This window comes from Salvelinus fontinalis, chromosome 26 (assembly GCF_029448725.1).
Source record: "Salvelinus fontinalis isolate EN_2023a chromosome 26, ASM2944872v1, whole genome shotgun sequence".
In the NCBI taxonomy this organism is placed as follows: Eukaryota; Metazoa; Chordata; class Actinopteri; order Salmoniformes; family Salmonidae; genus Salvelinus; species Salvelinus fontinalis.
The window spans coordinates 5128655-5151239 of NC_074690.1; the positions used below are offsets into that span (position 1 = coordinate 5128655).

Genomic DNA, 22585 nt, shown 5'->3' on the forward strand with positions numbered 1-22585 from the left:
AATACATATAAAATGATTATAACGGGTATATAATACATATAACAGGTATATAATATGGTTATAACGGGTATATAATACATATAACGGGTTTATAATATGGTTATAACGGGTATATAATACATATAACGGGTATATAATATGGTTATAACGAGTATATAATACATATAACAGGTATATAATATGGTTATAACGGGTATATAATACATATAACAGGTATATAATATGGTTATAACGGGTATATAATACATATAACAGGTATATAATATGGTTATAACGGGTATATAATATGGTTATAACAGGTATATAATACATATAACAGGTATATAATATGGTTATAACGGGTATATAATACATATAACAGGTATATGATATGGTTATAACGGGTATATAATACATATAACAGGTATATAATACATGTAACAGGTATAAAATATGGTTATAACAGGTATATAATATGGTTATAACGGGTATATAATACATATAACAGGTATATAATACATATAACAGGTATATGATATGGTTATAACGGGTATATAATACATATAACAGGTATATAATACATATAACGGGTATATAATATGGTTATAACGGGTATATAATATGGTTATAACGGGTATATAATACATATAACGGGTTTATAATATGGTTATAACGGGTATATAATACATATAACAGGTATATAATACATATAACAGGTATATAATATGGTTATAACGGGTATATAATACAAATAACAGGTATATAATATGGTTATAACGGTTATATAATACATATAACAGGTATATAATATGGTTATAACGGGTATATAATATGGTTATAACGGGTATATAATACATATAACGGGTTTATAATATGGTTATAACGGGTATATAATACATATAACGGGTATATAATATGGTTATAACGGGTATATAATACATATAACGGGTATATAATATGGTTATAACTGGTATATAATACATATAACAGGTATATAATATGGTTATACCGGGTATATAATACATATAACAGGTATATAATATGGTTATAACGGGTATATAATACATATAATGGGTATATAATATGGTTATAACGGGTATATAATACATATAACGGGTATATAATATGGTTATAGCAGGTATATAATACATATAACAGGTATATAATGAGATTATGACAATGCGGTTATTACGGGTATATAATGTGGTTATGACGGGTATATGATGCGGTTATGACGGGTATATAATGCGTTTATGACGGTTATGACGGGTATATAATGCGGTTATGACGGGTATATGATGCGGTTATGACGGGTATATGATGCAGTTATGACGGGTATATGATGCGGTTATGACGGGTATATAATGAGGTTATGACAATGCGGTTATGACGGGTATATAATGAGGTTATGACAATGCGGTTATTACGGGTATATAATGCGGTTATGACGGGTATATGATGCGGTTATGACAGGTATATAATGCGGTTATGACGGGTATATAATGTGGTTATGACGGGTATATGATGCGGTTATGACGGGTATATAATGCGTTTATGACGGTTATGACGGGTATATAATGCGGTTATGACGGGTATATGATGCGGTTATGACGGGTATATGATGCAGTTATGACGGGTATATGATGCGGTTATGACGGGTATATAATGAGGTTATGACAATGCGGTTATGACGGGTATATAATGAGGTTATGACAATGCGGTTATTACGGGTATATAATGCGGTTATGACGGGTATATGATGCGGTTATGACAGGTATATAATGCGGTTATGACGCGTATATAATGCGGTTATGACGGGTATATAATGCGGTTATGACGGGTATATAATGCGGTTATGACGGGTATATAATGCGGTTATGACGGGTATATAATGCGGTTATGACGGGTATATAATGCGGTTATGACGGGTATATGATGCGGTTATGACGGGTATATAATGCGGTTATGACGGGTATATGATGCGGTTACGACGGGTATATAATGCGGTTATGACGGGTATATAATGCGGTTATGACGGGTATATAATCCGGTTATGACGGGTATATAATGCGGTTATGACGGGTATATAATGCGGTTATGACGGGTATATAATGCGGTTGTGACAGGTATATAATGCGGCTGTGACGGGTATATAATGCGGCTGTGACGGGTATATAATGCGGTTATGACGGGTATATAATGCGGCTGTGACGGGTATATAATGCGGTTATGACGGGTATATCATGCGGTTATGACGGGTATATAATGCGTTTATGACGGTTATGACGGGTATATAATGCGGTTGTGACGGGTATATAATACGGTTACGACGGGTATATAATGCGGTTATGACAGGTATGACGGGTATATGATGCGGTTATGACGGTTATATAATGCGGTTATGACCGGTATATAATGCGGTTGTGACGGGTATATAATGCGGTTATGACGGGTATATAATGCGGTTATGACGGGTATATAATGCGGGTATGACGGGTATATAATGCGGCTGTGACGGGTATATGATGCGGTTATGACGGGTATATGATGAGGTTATGACGGGTATATGATGCCGTTATGAGGGGTATATAATGCAGTTATGACGGGTATATAATGCAGTTATGACGGGTATATAACGCGGTTATGACGGGTATATGATGAGGTTATGACGGGTATATAATGCAGTTATGACGGGTATATAATGCGGTTATGACGGGTATATAATGCGGTTATGACGGGTATATAATGCAGTTATGACGGGTATATGATGAGGTTATGACGGGTATATGATGCGGTTATGACGGGTATATAATGCGGCTGTGACGGGTATATGATGCAGTTATGACGGGTATATAATGTGGTTATGACGGGTATATAATGCGGTTATGACGGGTATATGATGCGGTTATGACGGGTATATGATGCAGTTATGACGGGTATATGATGCGGTTATGACGGGTATATAATGAGGTTATGACAATGCGGTTATGACGGGTATATAATGAGGTTATGACAATGCGGTTATTACGGGTATATAATGCGGTTATGACGGGTATATGATGCGGTTATGACAGGTATATAATGCGGTTATGACGGGTATATAATGTGGTTATGACGGGTATATGATGCGGTTATGACGGGTATATAATGCGTTTATGACGGTTATGACGGGTATATGATGCGGTTATGACGGGTATATGATGCGGTTATGACGGGTATATGATGCAGTTATGACGGGTATATGATGCGGTTATGACGGGTATATAATGAGGTTATGACAATGCGGTTATGACGGGTATATAATGAGGTTATGACAATGCGGTTATTACGGGTATATAATGCGGTTATGACGGGTATATGATGCGGTTATGACAGGTATATAATGCGGTTATGACGCGTATATAATGCGGTTATGACGGGTATATAATGCGGTTATGACGGGTATATAATGCGGTTATGACGGGTATATAATGCGGTTATGACGGGTATATAATGCGGTTATGACGGGTATATAATGCGGTTATGACGGGTATATAATGCGGTTATGACGGGTATATGATGCGGTTATGACGGGTATATGATGCGGTTATGACGGGTATATGATGCGGTTACGACGGGTATATAATGCGGTTATGACGGGTATATAATGCGGTTATGACGGGTATATAATCCGGTTATGACGGGTATATAATGCGGTTATGACGGGTATATAATGCGGTTATGACGGGTATATAATGCGGTTGTGACGGGTATATAATGCGGCTGTGACGGGTATATAATGCGGCTGTGACGGGTATATAATGCGGTTATGACGGGTATATAATGCGGCTGTGACGGGTATATAATGCGGTTATGACGGGTATATCATGCGGTTATGACGGGTATATAATGCGTTTATGACGGTTATGACGGGTATATAATGCGGTTGTGACGGGTATATAATACGGTTACGACGGGTATATAATGCGGTTATGACAGGTATGACGGGTATATGATGCGGTTATGACGGTTATATAATGCGGTTATGACCGGTATATAATGCGGTTGTGACGGGTATATAATGCGGTTATGACGGGTATATAATGCGGTTATGACGGGTATATAATGCGGGTATGACGGGTATATAATGCGGCTGTGACGGGTATATGATGCGGTTATGACGGGTATATGATGAGGTTATGACGGGTATATGATGCCGTTATGACGGGTATATAATGCAGTTATGACGGGTATATAATGCAGTTATGACGGGTATATAACGCGGTTATGACGGGTATATGATGAGGTTATGACGGGTATATAATGCAGTTATGACGGGTATATAATGCGGTTATGACGGGTATATAATGCGGTTATGACGGGTATATAATGCAGTTATGACGGGTATATGATGAGGTTATGACGGGTATATGATGCGGTTATGACGGGTATATAATGCGGCTGTGACGGGTATATGATGCAGTTATGACGGGTATATAATGTGGTTATGACGGGTATATAATGCGGTTATGACGGGTATATAATGCAGTTATGACGGGTATATGATGAGGTTATGACGGGTATATAATGCGGTTATGACGGGTATATAATGCGGTTATGACGGGTATATAATGCAGTTATGACGGGTATATGATGAGGTTATGACGGGTATATGATGCGGTTACGACGGGTATATAATGCGGTTACGACGGGTATATAATGCGGTTATGACGGGTATATGATGAGGTTATGACGGGTATATGATGAGGTTATGACGGGTATATAATGCGGTTATGACTGGTATATAATGCGGTTATGACTGGTATATGATGAGGTTATGACGGGTATATGATGAGGTTATGACGGGTATATGATGAGGTTATGACGGGTATATAATGAGGTTATGACGGGTATATGATGAGGTTATGACGGGTATATAATGAGGTTATGACGGGTATATGATGAGGTTATGACGGGTATATGATGAGGTTATGACGGGTATATAATGTGGTTATGACGGGTATATAATGTGGTTATGACGGGTATATAATGCGGTTATGACGGGTATATAATGCGGTTATGACGGGTATATAATGAGGTTGTGACGGGTATATAATGTGGTTATGACGGGTATATAATGAGGTTGTGACGGGTATATGATGAGGTTATGACGGGTATATAATGCGGTTATGACGGGTATATAATGCAGTTATGACGGGTATATAATGCAGTTACGACGGGTATATGATGCGGTTATGACGGGTATATAATGCGGTTATGACCGGTATATAATGCGGTTACGACGGGTATATAATGCGGTTATGACGGGTATATAATGCGGTTATGACGGGTATATAATGCGGTTGTGACGGGTATATAATGCGGTTGTGACGGGTATATAATGTCATAACCTCATTGTTTCCTGGGGCTAAACAGGAAACAAAACTACAAATAAAAATACACACTAATATACCGCTACGTTTAGATTACAATTTAGCCAGTGAGCAGAGCAACCCACAGCTAGTGCATTCGTCTTAAGATAGCCAGGCGAGATGATCACATATCATAGTCGCAGCCCAACTGCGTATCACATGCATAATACAATACAATAGACTACCACTTTAATCTATGCCACTTTGTGTTTATATACCCCACAATACTCATCTCATGTGTATATACCGTACTCTATACCATCTACTGCATCTTGCCTATGCCGTTCTGTACCATCACTCATTCATATATCTTTATGTACATATTCTTTATCCCTTTACACTTGTGTGTATAAGGTAGTAGTTGTGGAATTGTTAGGTTAGATTACTCGTTGGGTATTACTGCATTGTCGGAACTAGAAGCACAAGCATTTCGCTACACTCGCATTAACATCTGCTAACCATGTGTATGTGACAAATAAAATGTGATTTGATTTGAACAAAATACATAAACATTTCTGTGTCTCTCTTCAATACAATGCTTTATTGGCATGAATGGTGGTTGTCATTGACTTCCTGACTGATGTCGTGAGATGTTGCTTCAATATATCCACATAATTTTCCATCCTCATGATGCCATCTATTATGTGAAGTGCACCAGTCCCTCCTGCAGCAAAGCAACCCCACAACATGATGCTGCCACCTCCATGCTTCACGGTTTGGATGGTGTTCTTCGGCTTGCAAGCCTCCCCCTTTTTCCTCCAAACATAACGATGGTCATTATGGCAAAACAGTTCTATTTTTCTTTCATCAGACTAGATGACATTTCTCCAAAAAGTACGAGCTTTGTCCCCATGTGCAGTTGCAAACCGTAGTCTGGCTTTTTTTATGGCGGTTTTAGAGCAGAGGCTTCTTTCTTGCTGAGCGGCCTTTCAGGTTATTTTGATATAGGACTCGTTTTACTGTGGATATAGATACTTCTGTACCTGTTTCCTCCAGCATCTTCACAAGGTCCTTTGCTGTTGTTCTGGGATTGATTTGCACTTTTCGCACCAAAGTACGTTCATCTCTAGGAGACAGAACGCGTCTCCTTCCTGAGCGGTATGACAGCTGCGTGGTCCCATGGTGGTTATACTTGCGTATTATTGTTTGTACAGATGAACGTGGTACCTTCAGGCGTTTGGAAATTGCTCTGATGTTGAGGTCCTTGCTACAGATTGTGGTGGGGGGGGGGGGCAGAAGGGGCATAGGCCTGATGTTGAGGTCCTTGCTACAGATGGTGGTGGGGGGGGGGGCAGAAGGGGCATAGGCCTGATGTTGAGGTCCTTGCTACAGATGGTGGTGGGGGGGGGGGCAGAAGGGGCATAGGCCTGATGTTGAGGTCCTTGCTACAGAGGGTGGTGGGGGGGGGGCAGAAGGGGCATAGGCCTGATGTTGAGGTCCTTGCTACAGATGGTGGTGGGGGGGGGCAGAAGGAGCATAGGCCTGATGTAAAGGGCCTATACAGGGTGTGGTGGTGGGGGGGGCATAGGCCTGATCTGGGGGGCCTATACAGGGTGTGGTGGTGGGGGGGGGGCATAGGCCTGATCTGGGGGGGCCTATACAGGGTGTGGTGGTGGGGGGGGCATAGGCCTGATCTGGGGGGCCTATACAGGGTGTGGTGGGGGGGCAGAGAGGGGCATAGGCCTGATCTGGGGGGCCTATACAGGGTGTGGTGGTGGGGGGGGGCATAGGCCTGATCTGGGGGGCCTATACAGGGTGTGGGTGGCGGGGCAGAGAGGGGCATAGGCCTGATCTGGGGGGCCTATACAGGGTGTGGTGGGGGGGGCAGAGAGGGGCATAGGCCTGATCTGGGGGGCCTATACAGGGTGTGGTGGTGGGGGGGGGCATAGGCCTGATCTGGGGGGCCTATACAGGGTGTGGTGGGGGGGCAGAGAGGGGCATAGGCCTGATCTGGGGGGCCTATACAGGGTGTGGTGGTGGGGGGGGCATAGGCCTGATCTGGGGGGCCTATACAGGGTGTGGTGGTGGGGGGGGCATAGGCCTGATCTGGGGGGCCTATACAGGGTGTGGTGGGGGGGCAGAGAGGGGCATAGGCCTGATCTGGGGGGCCTATACAGGGTGTGGTGGTGGGGGGGGCATAGGCCTGATCTGGGGGGCCTATACAGGGTGTGGTGGTGGGGCAGAGAGGGGCATGGGCCTGATCTGGGGGGCCTATACAGGGTGTGGTGGTGGGGGGGGAATAGGCCTGATCTGGGGGGTCTATACAGGGTGTGGTGGGGGGGCAGAGAGGGGCATAGGCCTGATCTGGGGGGCCTATACAGGGTGTGGTGGTGGGGGGGGCATAGGCCTGATCTGGGGGGCCTATACAGGGTGTGGTGGTGGGGGGGGCATAGGCCTGATCTGGGGGGCCTATACAGGGTGTGGCCGGGGTTTGTTTGAGGGGGTCCTCTTGGTGTGGGTCTTCCTAGTGCAGGTCCTCCAGGAAGTTGTCTCGCTGGTCTGGGAGGGGCGTCTCGCCGGTCTGGGAGGGGCGTCTCTCTGGTCTGGGAGGGGCGTCTCTCTGGTCTGGGAGGGGCGTCTCTCTGGTCTGGGAGGGGTGTCTCTCTGGTCTGGGAGGGGCGTCTCGCTGGTCTGGGAGGGGTGTCTCTCTGGTCTGGGAGGGGCGTCTCTCTGGTCTGGGAGGGGCGTCTCGCTGGTCTGGGAGGGGTGTCTCTCTGGTCTGGGAGGGGTGTCTCGCTGGTCTGGGAGGGGTGTCTCTCTGGTCTGGGAGGCTCGTCTCGCTGGTCTGGGAGGGGTGTCTCTCTGGTCTGGGAGGGGTGTCTCGCTGGTCTGGGCTGGGCGTCTCGCTGATCTGGGAGGGGCGTCTCGCTGGTCTGGGCCGAGTGTCTCGCTGGTCTGGGCCGAGTGTCTCGCTGGTCTGGGCCGAGTGTCTCGCTGGTCTGGGCCGAGTGTCTCGCTGGTCTGGGCCGGGCGTCTCGCTGGTCTGGGCCGGGCGTCTCGCTGGTCTGGGCCGGGCGTCTCGCTGGTCTGGGCCGAGTGTCTCGCTGGTCTGGGCCGAGTGTCTCGCTGGTCTGGGCCGGGCGTCTCGCTGGTCTGGGCCGGGTGTCTCGCTGGTCTGGGCCACGCGTCTCGCTGGTCTGGGAGGGGTGTGCAAATAGTTAAAATACAAAAGGGAAAAAATAAATAAACATAAATATCTCTCTCCAATAAAAAAATAAAAAGTCTCTTTCCAAAAATCTTACGTTGGTCTAAACGACATCTAATCACAAGGCTTTCTTATACAAATAGCCCCCCCCCCTTTCTTATACAAATAGCCCCCCCCTTTCTTATACAAATATCCCCCCCCTTTCTTATACAAATATTCCCCCCCTTTTTTATACAAATAGCCCCCCCCCTTTCTTATACAAATACCCCCCCCCTTTCTTATACAAATAGCCCCCCCCCCCCCCTTTCTTATACAAATATCCCCCCCCCTTTCTTATACAAATATCCCCCCCCCCTTTCTTATACAAATACCCCCCCCCCCCCACTCCGTTTTTCCGCAACAAGAGGCTGTTGCTCCAGGTCGTTCAACATGGCAGCGCCCCAGCTATACTCTCAGCGGCTCGTCTTGGCTGTAAACCTTGTGATCTGACAAAGGAGGAACGTTAGGCCAAAGGAGGAACGTTAGGAGGAACGTTAGGCCAAAGGCTACATTCGAGGAACCTAGTTCACATGTTTCCTGCCCGTACGTGGATCTTGGTGATCTTTGTCTAATTCTACAAGGCCCACTTCCTGTTGACCTCTGATCTCTAACCTCAGGTGGAGTTGGACCTGCCGCGGCCCCAGAGAGTGGTTCAGCTGCCAGACATCTCGTGGGACCAGTACACCTCAGGACTGGGTGACTTCGAGAGGGAGTTCTGTGACAAGAAACGTACAACCAGGAGACTCAAACTCATATTCGATAAGGGTGAGTTGACCTGGAGGCTCAAACTCGATAAGGGTGAGTTGACCTGGAGGCTCAAACTCGATAAGGGTGAGTTGACCTGGAGGCTCAAACTCATATTAGATAAGGGTGAGTTGACCTGGAGGCTCAAACTCATATTAGATAAGGGTGAGTTGACCTGGAGGCTCAAACTCATATTAGATAAGGGTGAGTTGACCTGGAGGCTCAAACTCATATTCGATAAGGGTGAGTTGACCTGGAGGCTCAAACTCAAACTCGATAAGGGTGAGTTAACCTGGAGGCTCCAACTCCTATTAGATAAGGGTGAGTTGACCTGGAGGCTCAAACTCGATAAGGGTGAGTTGACCTGGAGGCTCAAACTCATATTAGATAAGGGTGAGTTGACCTGGAGGCTCAAACTCATATTCAATAAGGGTGAGTTGACCAGGAGGCTCAAACTCGATAAGGGTGAGTTGACCTGGAGGCTCAAACTCATCTTCGATAAGGGTGAGTTGACCTGGAGGCTCAAACTCGATAAGGGTGAGTTGACCTGGAGGCTCCAACTCATATTCGATAAGGGTGAGTTAACCTGGAGGCTCCAACTCATATTCGATAAGGGTGAGTTGACCAGGAGGCTCAAACTCATATTCGATAAGGGTGAGTTAACCTGGAGGCTCCAACTCATATTCAATAAGGGTGAGTTGACCTGGAGGCTCCAACTCATATTCGATAAGGGTGAGTTAACCTGGAGGCTCCAACTCATATTCGAAAAGGGTGAGTTGACCAGGAGGCTCAAACTCGATAAGGGTGAGTTGACCTGGAGGCTCAAACTCATATTAGATAAGGGTGAGTTGACCTGGAGGCTCAAACTCGATAAGGGTGAGTTGACCTGGAGGCTCAAACTCATCTTCGATAAGGGTGAGTTGACCTGGAGGCTCAAACTCGATAAGGGTGAGTTGACCTGGAGGCTCAAACTCGATAAGGGTGAGTTGACCCGGAGGCTCAAACTCGATAAGGGTGAGTTGACCTGGAGGCTCAAACTCGATAAGGGTGAGTTGCCCAGGAGGCTCAAACTCGATAAGGGTGAGTTGACCAGGAGGCTCAAACTCGATAAGGGTGAGTTGACCAGGAGGCTCAAACTCATATTCGATAAGGGTGAGTTGACCTGGAGGCTCAAACTCATATTCAATAAGGGTGAGTTGACCTGGAGGCTCAAACTCATATTCAATAAGGGTGAGTTGACCAGGAGACTCAAACTCGATAAGGGTGAGTTGACCTGGAGGCTCAAACTCATATTCAAAAAGGGTGAGTTGACTAGGAGGCTCAAACTCGATAAGGGTGAGTTGACCTGGAGGCTCAAACTCGATAAGGGTGAGTTGACCAGGAGACTCAAACTCATATTCGATACGGGTGAGTTGACCTGGAGTCTCAAACTCAAACTCGATAAGGGTGAGTTGACCTGGAGGCTCAAACTCAAACTCGATAAGGGTGAGTTGACCTGGAGGCTCAAACTCATATTCGATACGGGTGAGTTGACCTGGAGACTCAAACTCATATTAGATAAGGGTGAGTTGACCTGGAGGCTCAAACTCGATAAGGGTGAGTTGACCAGGAGGCTCAAACTCATATTCGATACGGGTGAGTTGACCTGGAGGCTCAAACTCGATAAGGGTGAGTTGACCAGGAGGCTCAAACTCATATTCGATAAGGGTGAGTTGACCTGGAGGCTCAAACTCATATTCGATACGGGTGAGTTGACCTGGAGGCTCAAACTCGATAAGGGTGAGTTGACCTGGAGGCTCAAACTCGATAAGGGTGAGTTGACCAGGAGGCTCAAACTCATATTCGATAAGGGTGAGTTGACCTGGAGGCTCAAACTCGATAAGGGTGAGTTAACCTGGAGGCTCAAACTCGATAAGGGTGAGTTGACCAGGAGGCTCAAACTCATATTCGATAAGGGTGAGTTGACCTGGAGGCTCAAACTCATATTCGATAAGGGTGAGTTGACCAGGAGGCTCAAACTCATATTCAATAAGGGTGAGTTGACCTGGAGGCTCAAACTCATATTCAATAAGGGTGAGTTGACCTGGAGGCTCCAACTCATATTCGATAAGGGTGAGTTGATCTGGAGGCTCAAACTCATATTCAATAAGGGTGAGTTGACCTGGAGGCTCAAACTCATATTCGATAAGGGTGAGTTAACCCTGCCATGTGTCGATTGATTCATTTAGTTTATTTCCCCATTAGAATATATCAAATTAGTTTTTTTAATGAAATGCTTAACAGCTTTGTTGTTTCGTTAAATACTGTTAAATCATGTATTTATAAATTAATATTATATTATATATATTATCCTATAGTTAGGTTACCAGTCGGACCAAAAAGCCCTCTGGATCCCAAGAAGGAGGAGGAGGGTGAATCGTCGACCCTGTACTCTGCTCTGCCCTCTAGTGACGCTCCTGAGAACAGCAGCAACTCACAGGTACATCCCACTGTTAACCCACAGGCTTCACCCAAAGCCATGTAATTTAGGGCACAGCTGCAGCTTGATCACAACACGAATGTGTTTGTTATGTAGCCAGCTAGGCCACAACTGCCTCCTTTCTCTACTAATTGATTTCAAAGATCTTCACAAATGACCATGTTATTGTCCATTTAACAGCCCCTTGTCACACCTCACCATCCCATTCCTCTACCCATACTAGAGGATACGAGATGGTTTCTATGGAAACAACCCACCTCTCTTCTCCTGGTGCTCTACTGGTGTGTGTGTGTGTGTGTGTGTGTGTGTGTGTGTGTGTGTGTGTGTGTGTGTGTGTGTGTGTGTGTGTGTGTGTGTGTGTGTGTGTGTGTGTGTGTGTGTGTGTGTGTGTGTGTGTGGGGTAAGCAGTCCGTTTAATTGATTGTGTAGATTCTCCTGAACAAATATCATGTCTGCATCCCAGATGGCAGTCTATTCCCCTACTATCTACATAGTCTATTCCCCTACTATCTACATAGTCTATTCCCCTACTATCTACATAGTCTATTCCCCTACTACCTACATAGTCTATTCCCCTACTACCTACATAGTCTATTCCCCTACTATCTACATAGTCTATTCCCCTACTATCTACATAGTCTATTCCCCTACTACCTACATAGTCTATTCCCCTACTACCTACATAGTCTATTCCCCTACTATCTACATAGTCTATTCCCTTACTACCTACATAGTCTATTCCCCTACTATCTACATAGTCTATTCCCCTACTACCTACATAGTCTATTCCCCTACTATCTACATAGTCTATTCCCCTACTACCTACATAGTCTATTCCACTACTACCTACATAGTCTATTCCCCTACTACCTACATAGTCTATTCCCCTACTACCTACATAGTCTATTCCCCTACTACCTACATAGTCTATTCCCCTACTATCTACATAGTCTATTCCCCTACTACCTACATCGTCTATTCCCCTACTACCTACATAGTCTATTCCCCTACTACCTACATAGTCTATTCCCCTACTACCTACATAGTCTATTCCCCTACTACCTACATAGTCTATTCCCCTACTATCTACATAGTCTATTCCCCTACTACCTACATAGTCTATTCCCCTACTACCTACATAGTCTATTCCCCTACTATCTACATAGTCTATTCCCCTACTACCTACATAGTCTATTCCCCTACTATCTACATAGTCTATTCCCCTACTACCTACATAGTCTATTCCCCTACTACCTACATAGTCTATTCCCCTACTATCTACATAGTCTATTCCCCTACTATCTACATAGTCTATTCCCCTACTATCTACATAGTCTATTCCCCTACTATCTACATAGTCTATTCCCCTACTACCTACATAGTCTATTTCACTACTATCTACATAGTCTATTCCCCTACTACCTACATAGTCTATTCCCCTACTATCTACATAGTCTATTCCCCTACTATCTACATAGTCTATTCCCCATAGAGGCCTTAGTCGAAAGGAGTCCACTATATGGAATAGGGTTCCATTTGTCCCTGGTCGAAAGGAGTCCACTATATGGAATAGGGATCCATTTGTTCCTGGTCAAAAGGAGTCCACTATATGGAATAGGGATCCATTTGTCCCTGGTCAAAAGGAGTCCACTATATGGAATAGGGATCCATTTGTCCCTGGTCAAAAGGAGTCCACTATATGGAATAGGGATCCATTTGTCCCTGGTCAAAAAGAGTCCACTATATGGAATAGGGTTCCATTTGGGGTGCAGGCCCATTACGTCTTTAATTTATTCATCGTTTTGTGTTCTTCTCTCCTTTTTTCTTTTGTAAACACATCTACACTCCCATCTTCATTACTCTCTCTCTCTCGTATCACTTTTCTTTTGGCAACAGGTCACACATCTTGCTGCTGTGATGTCACACTGTGGTATTTCACCCAGTAGATATGGAAGTTTATCAAAATTGGGTTTGTTGTTGAATTCGTTGTGGATCTGTGTAATCTGAGGGAAATAGTGTCTCTGATATGGTCATACATTGGGCAGGAGGTTAGGAAGTGCAGCTCAGTTTCCACCTCATTTTGTGGGCAGTGAGCACATAGCCTGTCTTCTCTTGAGAGCCAGGTCTGCCTACGGCGGCCTTTCTCAATAGCAAGGCTATGCTCACTGAGTCTGTACATAGTCAAAGCTTTCCTTAAGTTTGGGTCAGTCACAGTGGTTAGGTATTCTGCCACTCTGTACTCTCTGTTTAGGGCCAACTAGCATTATAGTTTGCTCTGTTTTTTTGTTAATTCTTTCCAATGTGTTAAGTAATTATCTTTTTGTTTTCTCATAATTTGGTTGGGTCTAATTGTGCTGTTGTCCTGGGGCTCTGTGGGGTCTGTTTGTGTTTGTGAACAGAGTCCCAGGACCAGCTTGCTTAGGGGACTCTTCTCCAGGTTCATCTCTCTGTAGGTGATGGCTTTGTTATGGAAGGTTTGGGAATCGCTTCCTTTTAGGTGGTTGTAGAATTTAACGGCTATATTCTGTATTTTGATAATTAGCGGGTATCGGCCTAATTCTGCTCTGCATGCATTATTTGGTGTTTTACGTTGTACACAGAGGATATTTTTGCAGAATTCTGCATGCAGAGTCTCAATTTAGTGTTTGTCCCATTTTGTGAATTCTTGGTTGGTGAGCGGACCCCAGACCTCACAACCATAAAGGGCAATGGGTTCTGTAACTGATTCAAGTGTTTTTAGACAGATCGTAATTGGCATGTCAAATTTTATGTTCCTGTTGATGGCATAGAAGGCCCTTCTTGCCTTGTCTCTCAGATCGTTCACAGCTTTGTGGAAGTTACCTGTGGCGCTGATGTTTAGGCCAAGGTATGTATAGTTTTTTTGTGTGCTCTAGGGCAACGGTGTCTAGATGGAATTTGTATTTGTTGTCCTGGCAACTGGACCTTTTTTGGAACACCATTATTTTTGTCTTACTGAGATTTACTGTCAGTAAGGTCTCACAGTTAACAGTGCATGCCAGAGCAAAAACCAAGCCATGAGGTCGAAGGACTTGTCTGTTGAGCTCCGAGACAAGATTGTGTCGAGGCACAGATCTGGGGAAGGGTACCAAAACATTTCTGCAGCATTGAAGTTCCCCAAGAACACAGTGTCCTCCATCATTCTTAAATGGAAGAAGTTTGGAACCACCAAGACTTCCTAGAGCTGGCCGCCCGGACAAACTGAGCAATCGAGGGAGAAGGACCTTTGACAGGGGGTTGACAAAGAAGCCGATGGTCACTCTGACAGAGCTCCAGAGTTCCTATGTGGAGATGGGAGAACCTTCCAGAAGGACAACCATCTCTGCAGCAGTCCACCAATCAGGCCTTTATGGTAGAGTGGCCAGATGGAAGCCACTCTTCTGTAAAAGGCACATGACAGCCCGCTTGGAGTTTGCCAAAAGGCACCAAAAGAACTCTCAGACCATGAGAAAAATATTCTCTGGTCTGATGAAACCAAGATTGAACTCTTTGGCCTGAATGCCAAATGTCACGTCTGGAGGAAACCTGGCACCATCCCTACGGTGAAGCATGGTAGTGGCAGCATCATGCTGTGGGGATGTTTTTCAGCAGCAGGGACTGGGAGATTAGTCAGGATCGAGGGAAAGATGAACGGAGCAAAGTACAGAGAGATCCTTGATGAAAACCTGCTCCAGAGCGCTCAGGACCTCAGACTGGGGTGAAGGTTCACCTTCCAACAGGACAACGACCCTAAGCACACAGCCAAGAAAACGCAGGAGTGGCTTCGGGACAAGTCTCTGAATGTCCTTGAGTGTCCCAGCCAGAGCCCGGACTTGAACCCAATCGAACATGTCTGGAGAGACCTAAAAATAGCTGTGCAGCGACGCTCCCCATCCAACCTGACAGAGCTTGAGAGGATCTGCAGAGAAGAATGGGAGGAACTCCCCAAATACTGTTTTATGCTTTGTCATTATGGGGTATTGTGTATAGATTGATGAAGGCAAAGAGACATTTTAGAATAAGGCCGTAACGTAACAAAATGTGGAAAAAGTCAAAGGGGTCTGAATACTTTCCGAACGCACCTGTAGTCAGTAAAACATTCCTCCTTTAAAGTAGCAGAGTCAGAGTAAGAAAATACACTCGCTAGATGGACAATAGACAGAAAGCATTTGGTGTGGACTATTTGATTTGAGGGTTTATCACTATTCTTGGAAAAAACCACGGCACTCTTGAAATCTACATGTATATGTGTCATATGCACATAATAAAGAAAAATGTCACACGGTGAAATGTTAAACTTGCAATCTCTCATAACTTTTGATAATAAAAGTATAAAAGTATTCAGTAAAAAATAAATATATATATATTCGTAGTATACACTGAGTATATCAAACATTAGGACTCCCCTCTTTTGCCCTCAGAACAGCCCCAATTTGTCAGGACAGGGACTCTACAAGGTGTTGAAAGCGATCCACAGGGATGCTGGTCCATGTTGACTCCAATGCTTCATACAGTTGTGTCAAGTTGGCTGGATGTCCTTTGGGTGGTGGATCATTCTTGATACACACTGGAAACTGTTGAGCGTGGAAAAACCCAGCAGCGTTGCAGTTCTTGACACACTCAAACCGGTGCGCCTGGCACAATCCATATCTCAATTGTCTGAAGGCTTAAAAATCCTTCTTTAACCCCGTCTCCTCCCGTCCATCTACACCGATTTGAAGTGGATTTAACAAGAGACATCAATAAGGGATCATAGATTTCACCTGGATTCACCTGGTCAGTCTGTGTCATGGAAAGAGCAGGTGTTCCTAATGTTTTGTCCACTCAGTGTATAGACATGTTCAACTGCTGCACAATATTAGGTGTCCTTCCGAGGTCTTAAACATGTCTCTCTGTGTGCAGATGATCCGAGGGCGGCTGTGTCACCAGATTAAACCTGACACCTTCAACCAGCTGTGGACCGTGGAGGAACAGGTACTGACGGGACATTTTGTATTTTTACAAATAATTAATAAATACATTTCGACTCATTTAAAACTCCTAGTTGTCTCAGCCAAGAGTGTAGAACAATACCATACAGATCTGAGATCTCCTCACTTTAAAGTGCCTTCTTTTGTTGTTATTAGTGAACATCCTAAATGGGACGTTTTTTAAATGAGTCGTTCCTGAATGAGTCGTTCCTGAATGAGTCGTTCCTAAATGAGTCGTTCCTAAATGAGTCGTTCCTAAATGAGTCGTTCCTGAATGAGTTGTTTCTGTGTAGAATATTATTAGTGAACATCCTAAATGAGTCGTTCCTAAATGAGTCGTTCCTAAATGAGTCGTTCCTAAATGAGTCGTTCCTAAATGAGTCGTTCCTAAATGAGTCTCGTTCCTAAATGAGTCGTTCCTGAATGAGTCGTTCCTAAATTAGTCTCGTTCCTAAATGAGTTGTTCCTGAATGAGTCGTTCCTAAATGAGTCGTTCCTAAATGAGTCGTTCCTAAATGAGTCGTTCCTAAATGAGTCGTTCCTAAATGAGTCGTTCCTAAATGAGTCGTGTTCCTAAATGAGTCGTGTTCCTAAATGAGTCGTGTTCCTAAATGAGTCGTGTTCCTAAATGAGTCGTGTTCCTAAATGAGTCGTTCCTAAATGAGTCGTTCCTAAATGAGTCGTGTTCCTAAATGAGTCGTGTTCCTAAATGAGTCGTGTTCCTAAATGAGTCGTGTTCCTAAATGAGTCGTGTTCCTAAATGAGTCGTGTTCCTAAATGAGTCGTGTTCCTAAATGAGTCGTTCCTAAATGAGTCGTTCCTAAATGAGTCGTTCCTAAATGAGTTGTTTCTGTGTAGAATATTATTAGTGAACATCCTAAATGAGTCGTTCCTAAATGAGTCGTTCCTAAATGAGTCATTCCTGAATGAGTTGTTTCTGTGTAGAATATTATTAGTGAACATCCTAAATGAGTCGTTCCTAAATGAGTCGTTCCTAAATGAGTCGTTCCTGAATGAGTTGTTTCTGTGTAGAATATTAATAGTGAACATCCTAAATGAGTCGTTCCTAAATGAGTCGTTCCTAAATGAGTCGTTCCTGAATGAGTTGTTTCTGTGTAGAATATTATTAGTGAACATCCTAAATGAGTCGTTCCTAAATGAGTCGTTCCTAAATGAGTCGTTCCTAAATGAGTCGTTCCTAAATGAGTTGTTCCTAAATGAGTCGTTCCTAAATGAGTCGTTCCTGAATGAGTTGTTTCTGTGTAGAATATTATTAGTGAACATCCTAAATGAGTCGTTCCTAAATGAGTCGTTCCTAAATGAGTCGTTCCTAAATGAGTTGTTTCTGTGTAGAATATTATTAGTGAACATCCTAAATGAATCGTTCCTAAATGAGTCGTTCCTAAATGAGTCGTTCCTGAATGAGTTGTTTCTGTGTAGAATATTATTAGTGAACATCCTAAATGAGTCGTTCCTAAATGAGTCGTTCCTAAATGAGTTGTTCCTAAATGAGTCGTTCCTAAATGAGTCGTTCCTAAATGAGTTGTTTCTGTGTAGAATATTATTAGTGAACATCCTAAATGAGTCGTTCCTAAATGAGTTGTTCCTAAATGAGTCGTTTCTGTGTAGAATATTATTAGTGAACATCCTAAATGAGTCGTTCCTAAATGAGTTGTTCCTAAATGAGTTGTTCCTAAATGAGTCGTTCCTAAATGAATTGTTTCTGTGTAGAAAAAGTTGGAGCATCTGCTGCTGAAGTTCTCTCCTGAGGAGGTGGAGTCTAAACGCTGGCAGAAGATAGCTGACGCCCTGGGCAACAGGACCACTAAACAGGTCACACACACACACACGCGTGCACACACACCTACACCTACACCCACACACACACACACACACACACATGGACAACAATGTATTATCTTTATAGCTAAACGTTTGTTCTCTGTGTGTGCAGGTGGCCAGCCGCGTTCAGAAGTACTTCATCAAACTGACTAAAGCAGGGATCTCTGTTCCTGGGAGGACCCCCAACATGTGTATCTACAGCAAGAAGGTATCTACATATCCTCAAACCTCTCCCCAGACGATGCATCATGTTGTTGTAGGGGGGGTCCCCAAGCAGAGTAGAGGACCCTGGGTAGCCAAGGGAGGTGATAGGTGGGAACGAGGAGAGTAGAATAGAGGACCTGGGTAGCCAAGGGAGGGGATAGGTGGGAACGAGGAGAGTAAAGGACCCTGGGTAGCCAAGGGAGGGGGATAGGTGGGAACGAGGAGAGTAAAGGACCCTGGGTAGCCAAGGGAGGGGGATAGGTGGGAACGAGGAGAGTAAAGGACCCTGGGTAGCCAAGGGAGGTGATAGGTGGGAACGAGGAGAGTAGAGGACCCTGGGTAGCCAAGGGAGGGGGATAGGTGGGAACGGGGAGAGTAGAATAGAGGACCCTGGGTAGCCAAGGGAGGTGATAGGTGGGAACGAGGAGAGTAGAGGACCCTGGGTAGCCAAGGGAGGGGGATAGGTGGGAACGGGGAGAGTAGAGGACCCTGGGTAGCCAAGGGAGGGGGATAGGTGGGAACGAGGAGAGTAGAGGACCCTGGGTAGCCAAGGGAGGGGGATAGGTGGGAACGAGGAGAGTAGAGGACCCTGGGTAGCGAAGGAAGGGGTCGATACAGACACAATACATTGCAGGATTTCAAGACACAGTTGTCCACAGGATATGAAAACTCACAAATAATTACAGATGACGGCGAGTCTATAGCTCAGCCTCTCAGTAGGGTTTCTACTGCAGCTAAAACTAAAACAGCATGACTAGGGATCGCCCCTTTTCCAGCTGTGTACACAGCCTAACGTTCCCCTTTACTGGGACTGAAGAGAGTCCCAGTACAGGACAGGTACCAGGACAGGTTAAATCAGCTGCCCGTACGTACAGAACACCCCGAACTGCAATGAAGGACAATGTCAAATGGTGCTCAACCCTGAGCTGAGAGAAATGGACCTTCGCTTCCTCAAACGCGCCCGTACTTATTAACCACTTTGTTAATTAGACAACGATTTCAGTTAATTGCATTCATTAGTTTTAAAATTACCATATTTAGTCATGTCCACTTTACTTTAAAATACAGAGTTTACATGGATTACAACTACTACTCGGGGACTACTACTCGGGGACTACTACTCGGGGACTTCTACTCCGGGACTACTACTCGGGGACTACTACTCGGGGACTACTACTCGGGGACTACTACTCGGGGACTTCTACTCGGGGACTTCTACTCGGGGACTACTACTCCGGGACTACTACTCCGGCACTACTACTCGGGGACTACTACCCGGGGACTTCTACTCCGGGACTACTACTCCGGGACTACTACTCGGGGACTACTACTCGGGGACTACTACTCCGGCACTACTACTCGGGGACTACTACTCGGGGACTACTACTCGGGGACTACTACTCCGGGACTACTACTCCGGGACTACTACTCGGGGACTACTACTCTGGGACTACTACTCGGGGACTACTACCCGGGGACTTCTACTCCGGGACTACTACTCCGGGACTACTACTCGGGGACTACTACTCGGGGACTACTACTCCGGGACTACTACTCGGGGACTACTACTCGAGGACTACTACTCGGGGACTACTACTCGGGGACTTCTACTCGGGGACTACTACTCCGGGACTACTATCCGGGGACTTCTACTCCGGGACTACTACTCGGGGACTACTACTCGGGGACTACTACTCGGGGACTACTACTCGGGGACTACTACTCGGGATCTTCTACTCGGGGACTACTACTCGGGGACTACTACTCGGGGACTACTACTCGGGGACTACTACTCGGGGACTATTACCCGGGGACTACTACCCGGGGACTACTACTCGGGGACTACTACTCGGGGACTACTACTCGGGGACTACTACTCGGGGACTACTACCCGGGGACTACTACTCGGGGACTACTACTCGGGGAGAGGGAAAACATGGTTGAACTACACATTAATGATCTAACTCAACACACCTGGTTTAAACCGGAGCAACCAACTCGAACTAACTATTAAAGTCAGGGACATCTACTACTAGTCCACTTTTATCCCAATATAGGAGTAGTAGTATAGTAGGCAGCGCCTTAAGTAAGTGAGTAAACTGAGATATGACTAAGGAGTTAACCAGGGAAAATCTTCCATAAATAGACAGGTATTTACCTCTCCATGGTTGCAGGATCTTGTCTATTTTTACAAGTTTTCTATTGAAATTCATTGTGGAGGGCTTATTTATGTACACTGCTCAAAAAAATAAAGGGAACACTTAATAAACAACACATCCTAGATCTGAATGAATGAAATATTCTTATTAAATACTTTTTTCTTTACATAGTTGAATGTGCTGACAACAAAATCACACAAAAAGTATCAATGGAAATCAAATTTATCAACCCATGGAGGTCTGGATTTGGAGTCACACTCAAAATTAAAGTGGAAAACCACACTACAGGCTGATCCAACTTTGATGTAATGTCCTTAAAACAAGTCAAAATGAGGCTCAGTAGTTTGTGTGGCCTCCACGTGCCTGTATGACCTCCCTACAACGCCTGGGCATGCTCCTGATGAGGTGGCGGATGGTCTCCTGAGGGATCTCCTCCCAGACCTGGACTAAAGCATCCGCCAACTCCTGGACAGTCCATGGTGCAACGTGGCATTGGTGGATGGAGCGAGACATGATGTCCCAGATGTGCTCAATTGGATTCAGGTCTGGGGAACGGGCGGGCCAGTCCATAGCATCAATGCCTTCCTCTTGCAGGAACTGCTGACACACTCCAGCCACATCAGGTCTAGCATTGTCTTGCATTAGGAGGAACCCAGGGCCAACCGCACCAGCATATGGTCTCACAAGGGGTCTGAAGATCTCATCTCGGTACCTAATGACAGTCAGGCTACCTCTGGCGAGCACATGGAGGGCTGTGGGGCCCCCAAAGAAATGCCACCCCACACCATGACTGACCCACTGCCAAACCGGTCATGCTGGAGGATGTTGCAGGCAGCAGAACGTTCTCCACGGCGTCTCCAGACTCTGTCACGTCTGTCACATGTGCTCAGTGTGAACCTGCTTTCATCTGTGAAGAGCACAGGGCGCCAGTGGCGAATTTGCCAATCTTGGTGTTCTCTGGCAAATGCCAAACGTCCTGCACGGTGTTGGGCTGTAAGTACAACCCCCACCTGTGGACGTCGGGCCCTCATACCACCCTCATGGAGTCTGTTTCTGACCGTTTGAGCAGACACATGCACATTTGTGGCCTGCTGGAGGTCATTTTGCAGGGCTCTGGCAGTGCTACTCCTTGCTCAAAGGCGGAGGTAGCGGTCCTGCTGCTGGGTTGTTGCCCTCCTACGGCCTCCTCCACGTCTCCTGATGTACTGGCCTGTCTCCTGGTAGGGCCTCCATGCTCTGGACACTACGCTGACAGACACAGCAAACCTTCTTGCCACAGCTCGCATTGATGTGCCATCCTGGATGAACTGCACTACCTGAGCCACTTGTGTGGGTTGTAGACTCGGTCTCATGCTACCACTAGAGTGAGAGCACCGCCAGCATTCAAAAGTGACCAAAACATCAGCCAGGAAGCATAGGAACTGAGAAGTGGTCTGTGGTCACCACCTGATTGACTTGGAGTTACATTGTGTTGTTTAAGTGTTCCCTTTATTTTTTTGAGCAGTGTATATACCTTGAAGCATTGTCGATAATAAGTTCATGAAATACATTTTAAACATGGCGGTGAGGCCAGCCTCATCACCGAGAGGTTTGAAGACCCCTGTGACATCAGTCCC

General features: G+C 45.3%; 1 protein-coding gene across 2 annotated transcripts in view; it reads left to right on the forward strand.

Annotated features, from left to right (window-relative positions):
* LOC129823576 (ZZ-type zinc finger-containing protein 3-like) overlaps positions 1 to 22585 on the forward strand; it is an 84629-nt gene that overhangs the window by 39016 nt on the left and 23028 nt on the right. For both annotated transcript variants that reach the window (XM_055882415.1, XM_055882416.1), the window contains 5 exons: positions 9192 to 9339; positions 11676 to 11797; positions 16697 to 16768; positions 18496 to 18597; positions 18719 to 18814. In XM_055882415.1, coding sequence (XP_055738390.1) covers positions 9192 to 9339; positions 11676 to 11797; positions 16697 to 16768; positions 18496 to 18597; positions 18719 to 18814 — 540 coding nt within the window. The remainder of the gene's footprint in view (positions 1 to 9191; positions 9340 to 11675; positions 11798 to 16696; positions 16769 to 18495; positions 18598 to 18718; positions 18815 to 22585) is intronic.